General features: G+C 38.6%; 1 protein-coding gene across 9 annotated transcripts in view; it reads left to right on the plus strand.

Moving 5' to 3' along the window:
- Positions 1-13,131, plus strand: part of SKIC3 (SKI3 subunit of superkiller complex) — a 49,359-nt gene that overhangs the window by 14,050 nt on the left and 22,178 nt on the right. For all 9 annotated transcript variants that reach the window (XR_012671073.1, XM_075138284.1, XM_075138279.1 and 6 more), the window contains 15 exons: positions 892-1,025; positions 1,686-1,772; positions 1,862-1,965; positions 2,082-2,208; positions 3,400-3,579; positions 4,229-4,353; positions 4,804-5,057; positions 7,540-7,642; positions 8,446-8,622; positions 9,587-9,731; positions 9,899-9,977; positions 10,097-10,158; positions 10,282-10,338; positions 11,448-11,516; positions 12,465-12,539. Coding sequence is in view for 8 of the 9 variants with exons in the window: in XM_075138284.1 (XP_074994385.1) it covers positions 892-1,025; positions 1,686-1,772; positions 1,862-1,965; positions 2,082-2,208; positions 3,400-3,579; positions 4,229-4,353; positions 4,804-5,057; positions 7,540-7,642; positions 8,446-8,622; positions 9,587-9,731; positions 9,899-9,977; positions 10,097-10,158; positions 10,282-10,338; positions 11,448-11,516; positions 12,465-12,539 (1,778 nt within the window). In the remaining variant the exon portion in view is untranslated. The remainder of the gene's footprint in view (positions 1-891; positions 1,026-1,685; positions 1,773-1,861; positions 1,966-2,081; positions 2,209-3,399; positions 3,580-4,228; positions 4,354-4,803; positions 5,058-7,539; positions 7,643-8,445; positions 8,623-9,586; positions 9,732-9,898; positions 9,978-10,096; positions 10,159-10,281; positions 10,339-11,447; positions 11,517-12,464; positions 12,540-13,131) is intronic.

A 13,131-nucleotide genomic window follows, 5' to 3' on the forward strand; every position in this document is an offset into this window, starting at 1 on the left:
AGTCCTTTTCCAGCCTGGAGCAGAGATTATTTTGAAATCTGTGAAGTTGCAAGTGATATGGAAGATAAGTAACGATCAAGTGTTTTGTTTACCTATGCGAGGTCTAGTTAGTACCAAATGAAACTAAAAGCTAGTAAGCTTAGAATAAACAAAATACATTTTGTTTCTCAGTGCAAGGTGTAAGCTAAGCTATTGTGCCTTGCTAAAAGATGCTGTTGATGCAGAAAGTTTCCTTGAGACCAAAGAATGTGTGGAAAATGGGAGAGAATTGTGGGGAAGCATTGCTTTATGTTTGGGCTGTATTACTGGCTGTCTCAAGTCAGACAAAAGTTCATCATATGTGAAAATAAATACAGTTAATTAAATTATTCAGAAAATTCTTACCTTTGGAGAACGCTGAAGCTCAGCAGAAATGCCATCATTCTTTGAGGTGAGATTATACTATGTATTGGAGAAGTAATCAATACTGTGTAGAAAGGTACAAAGTTACCTTTGAACAGGCGCAGAGTTAAATCCCTGGTTTCACTAATATTTTTTTCTTTACACACTGAAGTGTAAAAGAACTTGTTTATTGAAAAGTCATTGTTTCCTCAGAACATAGATTGGAAAAGCATTCCATTTATAAGGCCAGCAGCTAGAAAGTAATCAGTCTCTCCACAGGTCCTCCACAGAGAGGACTTCTCTAAAATTGATTTAACTTTTAAACTTGAATGGATAGAAATCTTACAGAACAATTTCTTCAACATGGGGGAGAGCAGTCAAAAAAATTGTTCTATTAAGCAGTGGTCTATTAGACTGAAAAATTGTAATTAAAGATTTTTAAAATATTGGGAACAGTGCTGCTCTTTGTAGTTCATTTTTCTATTTTTACTTTATGAAACTTATCAACAGCTCTTGAGACTCTTGGAACTCCTGAGGGTCCTAGTCTTCGGTGGAAGAACCTTATCCTTCAGTTGAAAGCAGAGGCTTTGATTAAAATAGCTGATGCTGATGCTGCAGAAGAAGCCATTAAAGCACTTGAGCAGGTATTTTCATTGACTAAAATGTATGTATTTTTTTAATTTTAAAAAGTGCTCTCATCTTTCTGTACTAAAAACTCAAGCTGTGTATTTCTCCCCTTGCCTCCTTTTTACATTCTGTGTGGTTTAGACAACTCCTACCAATTATGGTGTAATCCAAACACTCCTTCCTTCTCTGTTTTTTAGACTTTGCTACAACTCTTTCACTCGCAATTCTAATTTTAGAAGTTGTCACTTTTGACCTTGTCTGGTCTTGCTCAATGCTGCCAGGTTCTTGCTATTCTGTGGCTGTTGTTCATCTTAATTTGAATTTCTGTTATAATCCTACTCCCTATGTCCTTCATTCACTTGTCATTAGTCATAAACAAGAGCATATTACTTGAAGATCGAATGGTTAAGCTTTAAGCAGAAGTTGCTTTCTCTCTTTTTTGCCTCGCAGTTTCATGTGCACTTCTTCTTCGCTGTTTAGACTTCTATAGCTTTGTCCTTGCTCTCTACAACCTTCTACCTGTTCTCCATCTCAATTATTGTCTAAGGCTTCTCAAGAGTATTCTACCTAAATGTTTTCTTGACTTTATCTTCATGCAGTCTGCCTGCTTTTGACACCTTTGATTTCTTAATCTGGGAAGAGAATAATTTGGTTGTGTCTATTACTTGGTTTTCTAGATTGTGGATGCAAGCAGTGATCCAGTGGTTTTAGCTATCAGAGGTCAGGCTTATCTAAACAAAGGTTTAATGGATCAAGCTTCAAAGGTTAGTGCTGTATTGTCATTCCTGTAAGCTAAGTAGAATTCTTGGTTTCATAGCAGAAATAACAAGGGAAGAATGACATCCTTTTGCAGATTTCACAAGAGCTTCTGTTGTCCCACCCTGAATTGGCTGAGTCCCATGCTCTAGAGGGTTTCATCCACTATTCCCAAAAGAACTATGAACAGGCAGAAAGAAGGTAGATTTATTTTTTTCTTTCCTCTAACAGGGAAATGGTGGGGGGGCGGAAATAGAATATAGTGTTTTGCAGCTTTTGAGAATTTGCCTGATGTGACCTCTGTTCCTTTTATTTAGTTTTCTAAATGCTATTGAAAGAAAGGCCGAAACTGCAGAGTATCATCAGTACCTGGGGCTCACATACTGGTTCATGAGTGATGAAACAAAAAAAGACAAAGGAAAAACACTCACTCAGTTCTTGAAGGTAAAGACTGCTTTAACTATTCATGTAGAATTAGTGTTTTCCTATATCAGAAACCAAATATGGAAAATACACTGACTGGAATGACAGACTTGAATATTCTGCTTGTTACCATTTACAAGCCTCCAAAGCCTGTAAACCTTCAGCTGTGCAGAAAGGCTTTGTAGGGGGCTATGCAGTTACCTGGACTCTCCCTGCTTTTGTTTTCTTCTTTTCACCTAATTCTTGAGGCCTTTGATTTAGCCAAACGTAGTGGTGATTCTCTCAATCGTCTGTCCTTGAGGGCTGTAAAGTCAAGGCCTCTAGATGACCAGCATAGATCTTTGAAGACGTTTTGAAATGGGGAGGGCAAAATTCAAATTGGAAAAAAAGTGAGGAAGGAAAAGAGATAAGAATGGTGTTAGAGTTTCAGTGTCTGTCCAAGGAAGTGAGTCTGCAAAACCCCATAATTTATATACTTTTCCTGATCTTTGGGTTTTTGGTGGTTGTGGCTTTTTCTCTGAACATAGGTAAGAATGTGAATCCAAAAGATTTACTCTGACATCTTTATGGGGAACATGGAAGTAAACAAAATAAGACTTTACACATTGTAAACTCACCATATAACTTTGTGATAGGTGTTGACAACTCAAATCACTGCCTAGTGTTTGCACTTCAATAACAGCAGAGTATACTGGAGAATGTAGTTGAAGTGAACGATACTTTTGGTTCTAAACCATTTTATGTGAGGGGGTTTTTTTATTATTGTCAAAGCTGTTTTCTGCTGCTTGGGGCCTGTGGGTTTCTTAACACTCGGCAGATTTGTTTATACTTATCTAAAAAGGAACTTAAACTTTAGAAAAGGCTGGAGTTAATTGTGATATAATATGGTAGGAGTATGAGCAAAATGACTAAAACCGAGTAGAATATGAAAATGATGGGATGTAGTAAGGAATTGTTTTTTCCTAGCACAAGGAGCTTGTTAGTACTTCATGTACAAAATGCTTTGTGTCATGAGGTTCGTAGCAGATTCTGCTAATATTTAAAGCTCAAGTAATCTCTGAAATCTTAAAATAAAGTTTGACTACTCAGATGAATCACAGAAGGAGCTTAAATAAGTTGATGAGCAGAGACTGAACAAGTAGTTATCATTGGACCTGTCCATCAGTATAGTCCTTCAAAATGCTGTCTCATTGTGTTCATATTTCCTTATAGGCTGCAAAATTGGACAGCTACTTGGGAAGTGTCTTTCGTTATCTAGGTAACTACTACAGAGACATTGCTGGAGACAAAAGTAGAGCTCGTGGTTGCTATAAAAAGGCTTTTGAACTGGATGGAACGGACGAAGAGTCTGGAACAGCAGCTGTAGACTTAAGCGTGGAACTTGGAGACGTGGTATTGTACATTCAGGGGTTTGGATTACTGCTGTTTTGTTTTTCTGTTAATCCTGCTCTTTGAGGAATCACTTCAGGTTTCCTCTGTATTTGAGAATAAGATCTGAAAACAGATGTTCTGCCATTGCTTAGCAGTTTTCATAGTTGGACCTGCTTCAATTTTATGCTCCAATTCCAAATTAAATCTGTCTGGGGAGAAGGGTAGGGGAACCAAACATAGCATTTTATGTAGTCATCACATGTGTGATTTAGATGAAGGATTTTTTCGGTAGGGAACATGAAGAGAAAGTTAGCTTTCTTTTGCATTGGAACATCTGGGAAGTCAGTCTAAGTATCTGACTTGCTGCAAATACTTTTATCCTGCTCTAGTTTAAAAAAAAAATAGTCTCTACAAAACTGCAGGAAGCTACTGTCTATTTGCAAAGACAGGTACATAAGAAATAATCACCTCTTTAGATGTGATAATTTCCTCCTCTAATCTGCCACTCAGCCTGCCAGCTTTAAAAAGGCCCTGTAACATCTCTTCATTACAGTAATTAACAAATTAGACAGTTTAATGGTTTTCTGGATTAGGAGTATTCTTCTTTAAGAAGAACTTTGTTCTTTACGCGTATATGTTTGCTAACCTGGCATTTTTGGTGCTTTGTTAGGACACTGCTCTGTCAATCCTGAATGAGGTAACTGAGAAAGCGAGTACTGGTACAGCAAAATGGGCCTGGCTTCATCGTGGACTTTACTACCTGAGAACTGGTCAGCCGTCACAAGCAGTGGCTGAGTAAGAGAAGCTAGTGGTTGGTTTAAGCCATTTTCTATAAATCCCAATAAAATAGTCTTTGGTCTTAGCAAGTTTTGAAAATAAGTTAGCTGATTATAGGATGGCTTGTACTAAACAATGGGAAGTGGGTCTGAGCAAGCTGTGTCTATCTTCAGTTCCAGAATTAGCACAATGTAGTCTTTTCAGCATAGCAGTGTTCTGTACTAACAAGCCTGGTGACAGGCTTGTCACAGACAAGCATGGTATAGCACTGAATAATGAGCCAAGATTAGGTACAATGTCTGAACTTGTATAATGTGCTCTGAAGATGAAAACACTACTATGCTGTGTTTAAAAGTTCTGTATAATTGTGCGTTTGTGTCCTGAGAATATATAATACAAGGAAATAATTTGTTTATGTTATCTTATATCACCTTTTATTTAAATAAATTCATATCTTGATATCTTCAGTTTACAGGCAGCTCTCAGGGCTGATCCAAAGGATTCCAACTGCTGGGAATCTCTAGGGGAGGCTTACTTGAGCAGAGGTAGCTATTCAACAGCTCTAAAATCCTTCAGGAAAGCAAGTGAGCTGAACCCAGGGCTCGTGTACAGCATTTACAGAGCTGCAGCAGTTGAGCAGATTCTAGGCAAATATGAAAATGCTATAGCTACCTATCAGCAAATCTTAAAGGAGACAGAAGACTATGTGCCTGCACTGAAAGGTAATATCTCTGAATTTGAAAGTGTTAACTCTTTCTCCCTCTACACACTATAGTGCTTCAGTCTTGTGGAGCGGTTCTTGGTGCATTGAGGTTTTCCTGCGTGGAAGGATAGGGTTGGATTTTGGGTATGTAGAGCACTGAGATCCCCTGCATGAAAGCTAGTGTGTAGTAGCCTGCAAATATCTGAAGAGCACTTAAATTATGATGCATGGGAGTGATTATTTCTCTTTCAAGTAAGTATGAAAGGTAATTATTCCAGTGTAGCTACCAGGCCAAATGGGTAGGAGAATTAAAGATAGATAGAGGAAGCCAGCTAACAGTGCTGCAGTTTCACCTGAGCAGTCAAACACTGGCTCAATAGGCAATGGAGTCAGGCTGCTGTTTCAAAGAGGTGGGCTATATTAATTTCCTGCTGTTCTGACCATGCGTTCCTCACTTTTTGTGTTAGCTCTGGTGATTCAGACCCCTCTGAGCTTCTTCAAGTGATGAAAAATGAAAGTAAAGTATCCCGAGAGGTCTCACAAGTGTTAGAGGTGGCGATAGGGAGGGGTCTTCAATATATAGCTGGGAGCAGAGAGAAATGGGGGAATTGGAACCCCTTTCTGGTGATAGAACTGTGAATCTCAAGATACATAGTGTTGGGAGCGTGTAACATTTTGATAGCCGATGGATAACTGTTCAGTTCACATTCTCCCCGCCACTTAGTCTTCAGTCATTCTCACCCCATACATCCATCTGAAATAGATGCTGTTTGTTGCTTGGTACTAGTGTGAATTTTTAAGTTATAGAGTGGTCTTTTGTTGTGTGTAAGGCTTTTTGATTTTTGGGTGAATGTAAGCTGATTCTTGTAAGACTAAGTCAGAAGTGTTGAGTTACTATTGCAACAGTACGTTTTTCATCTGAAAGGGTGACAGAGTGGTTGTCCCTCTACCTCCTCCTGTATAATTTTGTCGCTTGGAGTCTGCCAGACTCAAGTGTCATGGCAAAAGCTCCATGATGGAGTTGGAGAGTATTGCGAATAGGCAGTTTTACTAGTTGTCAGGCAAGAAGGCAACAGCTGACTGCAGCAGCAGTTTGCAAAGGTGTTGTATAGAAGTGTGCATGTGTATATGGCTTTTTTAGTGTCTGTAGGTGACAATTGACAGCATTACCTGGAATAAAATGCTTAGAGAGGACATAAGCACACAGTATCAAGATTTCCCCCCTCCTTGGTTGCCTCTATACTTACTCTTTTCTTAAATCTCCTAAGTCTTCTCTCATAATCCGCCTCATCCTAATCTCTTGATTTGTTAGCTCCAGTTCCTACTTTGAGTGCCGAAACAGTCTTCACCTTCTTAGAGACTGTTTAATGTTTAGTCTGGTTTGCTATCGTTTGTGAGCCTTCTTAAAACTCTCTGAAACATACATCACTGTACTTTTGCCACTGTTCTGATCAGTTTAGACAGTTTCTGAATTGAGTTGTTGGAAGCATAGTCTCCTAGTAGATGAGAGAAAACTAAACTGATTTTACTTGAATACATCTTTTTGATGTATTTTATTTTTGTGTTATTAAATGGTGTGGTTATTCTGCCTCTGCTTCAGCATATCTTTTAATGTATAACTTTGAGGAGTAAAATCAGTTTTGTTTTTACATTACAGAGCTTCTTGACATTTGAGAAGCTCATGATCTTGGGACTTTTGTGTGGTCAAGACAAATACCTAGTGGGGGCAAGATAAAGATGCTTACAAAACATGACTACTGTGATTAGTAGTTTGGTATAGGTACAGTGTATGATAGCATGAGGAAGGTAGCTTCAGAACTGTGAAAGTAATACTGAGGATGAATGGTTCTCATAGCCCGTGACTTACTGCCAGACAGAATTACTGCTGGTGCCAGCAAGAGTATAAACCAAGCAGTTATCTTATTGGTTCCAAAATCCTAGAAATTGTGGCATTAGATCCTTTTTAACAGTTGGATTTATTTCCATATGAAATAAATTCCATTTATATTCCATATGAAATAAATTCTTACATAACTAGGATTAAACAATGTTGATTTCAAGTCTTCTTCAAAGAAGACTTCCCCTTTTGCCTACTTTGACATTCTTTCTTCTTTTTGTGTTTTGGCAATGATTTTTGACTGGTGTGAACTGAAAGTTGGTGTATTTGTCAAAGACTTACCAATGCAGAGCAGATTTCTCATCAGGACTTTAGTTAATATTTGAGGACAAACCCAAAGATTAAATGCTATGGATTTTATAATTAATTAGGTTTATTTTAATATTCAAATTATTCTACAGTTCACACTTGGCAGGATAGGTTAAAAGCAAAGTCTCTGTTGTGAGCACCGTAGGTCTTTTGAGTTTGGCATAGCATGTGCAGGGTATAAATCTTTATATCGAGCAGAACACTGAGCAGGCTTCCACCCTTCCACCCCACCTCCTTTATCAAGTGTATCATAAAAGCATCTCTTTTCATACAGAATATTTTCTCTTACTTTCAGGACTTGGTGAGTGCTATCTCATGCTGGCAAGATCAGCCCTTGATAACTATCTTGATAGGAAGGCTGTGGATTACATAGAGCAGGCTCTTGAATTTTTTACAAGGTTAGTACTAAATATTCAGTTATTTAATCTCCACTGGGATTGTGGGTTGACAGGCAGAAGAATAAGAGTTTATTGTTTGAGGATTTTCTGTTAAAATAAATCAAATGGACCAGGCTTCTAATCGAGAAGTAAGAATGTGCTTATTGAAAATGGTTTGAATAATGCATTCTGGACTTCGGCTGCTTAAATGGATGGTAATTATAGAGTTTTGTTTTTTCTGTTTAAAGATAGAGAGTCATTTGATTATAACACAAGTGAAATGACACACAGTTCTCTCCAGCTGTCTTCCTGTATATATGGGGCTGGGAGGAGGGGATTCCTACCAAAAATGGTGGATGAGAGGAAATTGTTCTCTCCCTCCCTCAATTCTTTTGTTTTGCATTTCATACCAAATGCTTTAGCGTCCTAAATTAAACCTTGTGATAGCTGCTCTTACAGGGGAAGGTCCATCAGGTTTCTGCAGATGAGTCATGTTTTGTAATGTAACATGATAGTGCTCTGAAATGCAAGAGTGGGTGTAGTCAGCTGACATGTTGATAGATAATGGATAATTTTCAGAACTGACTCTTAGTCCCAACAAAGTTGGGATACATTGGTATTTTGTAGTTTCTCTTTTTTTGTTATATTTGTCCTTTTAGACCTATAGCGTGAATAGGAAGAAAACGGAATTAAAAAAATCTAACAGCTCATTATTAATTACATTTGAGTTTGTGCCACTCTTCAAAGTGGTGAACTTTCTTTCAGAAAAGGATATGGAACTGTCTGAATGGGTGTTGTGCGGTTTTCTATATCATTAATTACAGGGCAACAAAGCACCGTCCTGATGTGTCTTGCCTCTGGAAACTGCTCGGAGATACCTGTACTAGCGTGCATGTTATTTCACCAACCAAAGTAAATGTTCAAGTTCTTGGATCCCTTCTGGGTAAAAATGCAGGCAAACAGACGCTGAAGAAAAGTGAGCTGCTCGGACTGGGAGGAAGGTAATAATTTTTATTATCAAGAGCTTCTATGCAGCTAGAGACTCTATAGAGTTTAAAGTATTCTAGACTATTTCATTTCTAGAAAATGAAAGACATGCTGATCTGTCAACACCTGCATATTGATCGAAGTTTAATGAGGTGGTAAATAGGGTCTCATGCCTCTTCCAAATTACACTGCTCATTTCAGAATATGTTTGCTGGATTGCCATAGAGGCTGTCAGCACTTCGTCTAGCACCTGCTCTTCTCCTTGATTCTGTCTCCAGAGCATGGCTACGTCCTGCCTGTCATTCAACAAACTGTGCCTCTTTAAATTGAGTGGTTGCAGTAGTTGCTAACTAATTCTCCCAGGACTACTAAAGTCCAAGATCATACTTTAAGCTTTCTGTCTGTACTACTTTCTTATAAAAATGTCATCAATTCTTGCCCTAGGTATAGGGTCTAGAGTACCTTGGAAGAGGGAATTCCTTGTTTCTGGCCCTGGAAGCTCATGATGGTAGAAAATATTTGTAGTATTTCTGTAGCCTCTTCTGTGGCTCCCTCTGAGCTTTGTGCAGTTGGATATGTAAGGCAGGAAATGCAGCTGCTTAGTAAATCTCAACCAAAATACGTAAAGTCACATATTTCCTAGGGGAAGTCTGATTAACTGTAAAAATGACTGATGTTTGTTTTAAGTAAAAGCATGCCTGTTGCAACTCACACAGCTTTGATTTAATGCACATCTATGGCGTCACAAGTGGTGGGCACTCCAGACTGCCTTTAGACCAGGATAGATTCTGTGAAGATAATTGTCTGAGTGAAAATCGGTTAGTTGTTGTTTGCTTTCCATTCTTGTCTGGTTTTGTTTGTATTTATGCATGTTTGCTTGGCTTAGGTTTTTAAGCACTCTTTTGAATGTTTTTTCATCTTTCTGCTCTTCATGTAGAGAGGCTTGGAACAATGCTTCTGTGATTCATGTTTCTGTAGGTGTTACGGCAGAGCTTTAAAATTGATGCCTTTGCCTAGCATATGGTGTGATCTTGGAATAAATTATTACCGACAAGCGGAGCACCTCACAGCAGTGGGCACTGACATGAATGGGATCAGTGAACTGCTAGAGAAGTCTTTACAGGTATTGCCTGTTTTTCCTGTTACATTCTTTAAAATTTGAATTGGTGTTGGTGCTTGTCTGCATACTCCCTCTGCCCTCAATAAAACCTATATTTCTGGATAAGTAAGTGCATAAAGTCTTAATTTTTGCTCTTCTAGTGATATAATCCACATTTGGTTTTCTTCCAGTGTCTCAAAAAAGCTGTGAGGCTTGACAGCAAAAATCATCTTTATTGGAATGCACTTGGTGTAGTTGCTTCCTGTAGTGGTAAGTCTTCAGCGAAACCCCTAGCTCCATAATATCCTAAATTAGAAGGCAACTTGACTAATGGTGTTTATGAAATTCAGTTAGATCTAGCTCTCCTTTTTTCTTTTTTTCCCCCCCAGCTATTGGGAATTATGCTCTTGCTCAACATTCGTTCATCAAATCTGTTCAAGCTGAGCAAATCGTAAGTGCTGTAGGCAGCTGCCATCTGTTTCAAGTGGGCATTTAAAACTTTTTTCCCCTGATGCAGTGTTATTTTTGAATATAGTAATAAAACATTGGTTTTAACTTTATTTGTTCTGTCTAGAATGTTGTTGCCTGGACGAACTTGGGGGTTTTGTATCTGGCAACTGGAAACATTGAGGTAACTCTCTTTCCCATCCTCAAATATAGTTTCCCTTTCCATATTTTTTTTTTAAGGGAGTGTATGGGGGCGGGAGTGTGGACAAACAGTGAAGAACATCCATCAGATTCAAGAAACATACTTCCTTTGAATTAAATAAAATTTGCACCTGTACCTTGCTTGAGGCACACAAATGAATTAAATACTTGTTCTGGAGGGAATAAGTGAACAATTTCTCAGTTGGTAAGGTAGCTTTCTAAGCAACTGGATGGAATGAAAAGTACTTGGAAGGACTGAGTAGTTGTTAATGAAACCAATGCACACGAGGTTTGACCAAGAACTCTCTTAATTGTAAGTCACAAACTGAACTTGGGGTTTGAGCTTACCATAGGTAGCTACTTTCTGCTCATCAGCATGTCATATGATTTTCTGTAATTCTCTGTAACCTTCAGTTTCTCTGAAGAAAAATTAGAGTACATCTTAAGTGAAGTCCAGGGTTCTCATGCAGCTAAAACTACATCCTGTCCTATTTGCTGATCAGAATTACAGAAATTTTGTTTAATTGGAAATGTGATGGTCAGAATTATTTTTAATCAAAATAAATTGATACTGCAGACTGCGTACTGCTAAGACTACTAATGCTAAGACTTTGTTCACCTTATGCCACATTGAGGGAGGAACTCTAAACTTACGCAATCCATAGGGAAAAGACAATTTGTGGATGGTAATCAGTTTTACCATTTTGAAAATGTGTTTGTTCAACTGTTTGCGTGAAGGAAAAGCAAATTTCCAAAACTGGATCCTCCAAGAGTCAGATTTTAAAATAATAATTGTTCTAAGAGGTAACTAGCTGCTGAACTGTTTTTGGAAGGGAGGGGAACTTTGATTTTATAAAGTTTTTGGGTTTTTTGGGTTTTTTGTTGTTTGTTTTTTTTTAAATAAGACTAAAGTGGTTTATTTCTCTGGGCAATGCATTGCTCTCTATGGCACAGTAGATGTTTTTCGTAGTGACCTAATTTTGTCCATGAAATCTCTTCCAATACTACTGCACGTCAATGCCTGTGTGTACTCGAAAGCGCTCTGTCGCCATGCCAGACAGTACAATAGCACTGTTGTGTTTACTTCTACAGCAAGCTCATGAAGCCTTCAAGGTAGCCCAGTCTCTGGAGCCTTCTTACTTACTGTGTTGGATTGGGCAGGTAAGATGACAAAAAATAATGATATTGTGCACCAAAACCAGTTGTTAGTCGAAGAGAGGACTTGGACTCCATTCTAATAATTGGCACTTAAGCATGTTCCTGAAAACTGAATGTTTTAAGGAAAGGGAACTGCTTCTTCACCTGACGGTGGATGGGACCCTTTGTTTCTATGGTGGTAATACAACGGACGCTACATTCATCAGATATCTTTATATAATGTTTTTCTGGCTGATGTTGTGAGTTCTGTAAGAAACTAGCTATTAAAAAAACAATCAGTGTTTGTGCTCTGAGGCTTTTTATTGAGCATTGTCAACAAAGCACCATCTTCATAAGGTGCTAGTTATTTCAGCTTCAGCTGTACCTCTAGCTCATTATATGGTGCTGCTTAACTATCTTCTCCCCCCTCGTCACGCCCACAGCGCCACTGTTAGAAAGAGCAAGTTTCTAATGTACCTGGGACAAAAGCAGTTCTTACTTCTTGGGAGGTCCCTTCCTCCCCCTACCACTGAGGGTTGGATATGCTCCCACTGGTATCTAGGCCATCCGTGGATAGCAGAAATACTTGTGACTCATACTTTTATGATCGCTCTAGGTGCATTTCATAATCCCATGCTGCTGACCTGCTAATATCTAATTGAAACTGGATTCTAGGGAAGAGCTAGCAGCACCACGTGTCGAAATTCAGCTCCTGTACTTGTTATAAGTACATAGTCTTTGTCCTGAAGAATGTGAAGTAGCAGCAGAAGACTTCGTTTCAAGTGCTGATACAGTGGAAACTGCTTGTGCTCCCTTTAATTGTGTTCATTTTTGTTTCTTGGAGAGTATGAGGAAAAGAAAGTGTCTTCGTGTTAAATGCTTAAGATGTGCCTGATGTAACGTGTGCTGAGTTTATTGTCAATGTCATAATTTTTAAAGTACCTGACCACAGCAACTCTTGCTTCTCTGTAGGCTCTTATTGCAGAGACAGTAGGTAGCTATGATACTATGGATCTCTTCAGGCACACCACTGAACTCAGTATGCATGTAAGTATAACAGTTTTATTGTCTTGAAGTTTCGGCATATCTAATCTCACTACTGAGGTGATGTAATTTTTAAAAAGATAGGCATGTCTTGAGTGATGAAACAGTTATGGTCATGTTCTAGATGAGATTGTCTGACTTCCGTGTTGTTGTTCTGGCCTGTGCTGGCACTGAATAGCAGCCGGTTATTTTATTAAATGCTTCAGTCCCAACGGTCCAAGAAATCAGCTCCCTAAGTTGTGAAGAAACATTCTTGATGTTCCACAGAGTTGGACAGAGATCAAAGGCATAAATTGTAACTATTCCAGGAGAGAGCAAGGATGTTGCCAGTACCCTGAGTTCTAAGAAAGTGGAGGACTTTACGTTCTCTTAGAGCATTTTTCATCTGTCATCCCTCCAGTGGTGCACCAGGTGATATGTTAATGTAAGCATTCTCTTTGCCCAAAGGACAAGTTAAAACTGTGTGTGGAGTAGTTCAGTTTGGTGTTTTCTTCTCCTGCTTAACATTGATGCAGATTTTTAGCCAAGACTCTGCCTTAAACCACAGAATTGATATTGTAATCTTTAATTATTTCACTGTTGCTTGAGCAGGTTT

This window comes from Calonectris borealis, chromosome Z (genome assembly GCF_964195595.1).
Source record: "Calonectris borealis chromosome Z, bCalBor7.hap1.2, whole genome shotgun sequence".
NCBI classification, from domain to species: Eukaryota; Metazoa; Chordata; class Aves; order Procellariiformes; family Procellariidae; genus Calonectris; species Calonectris borealis.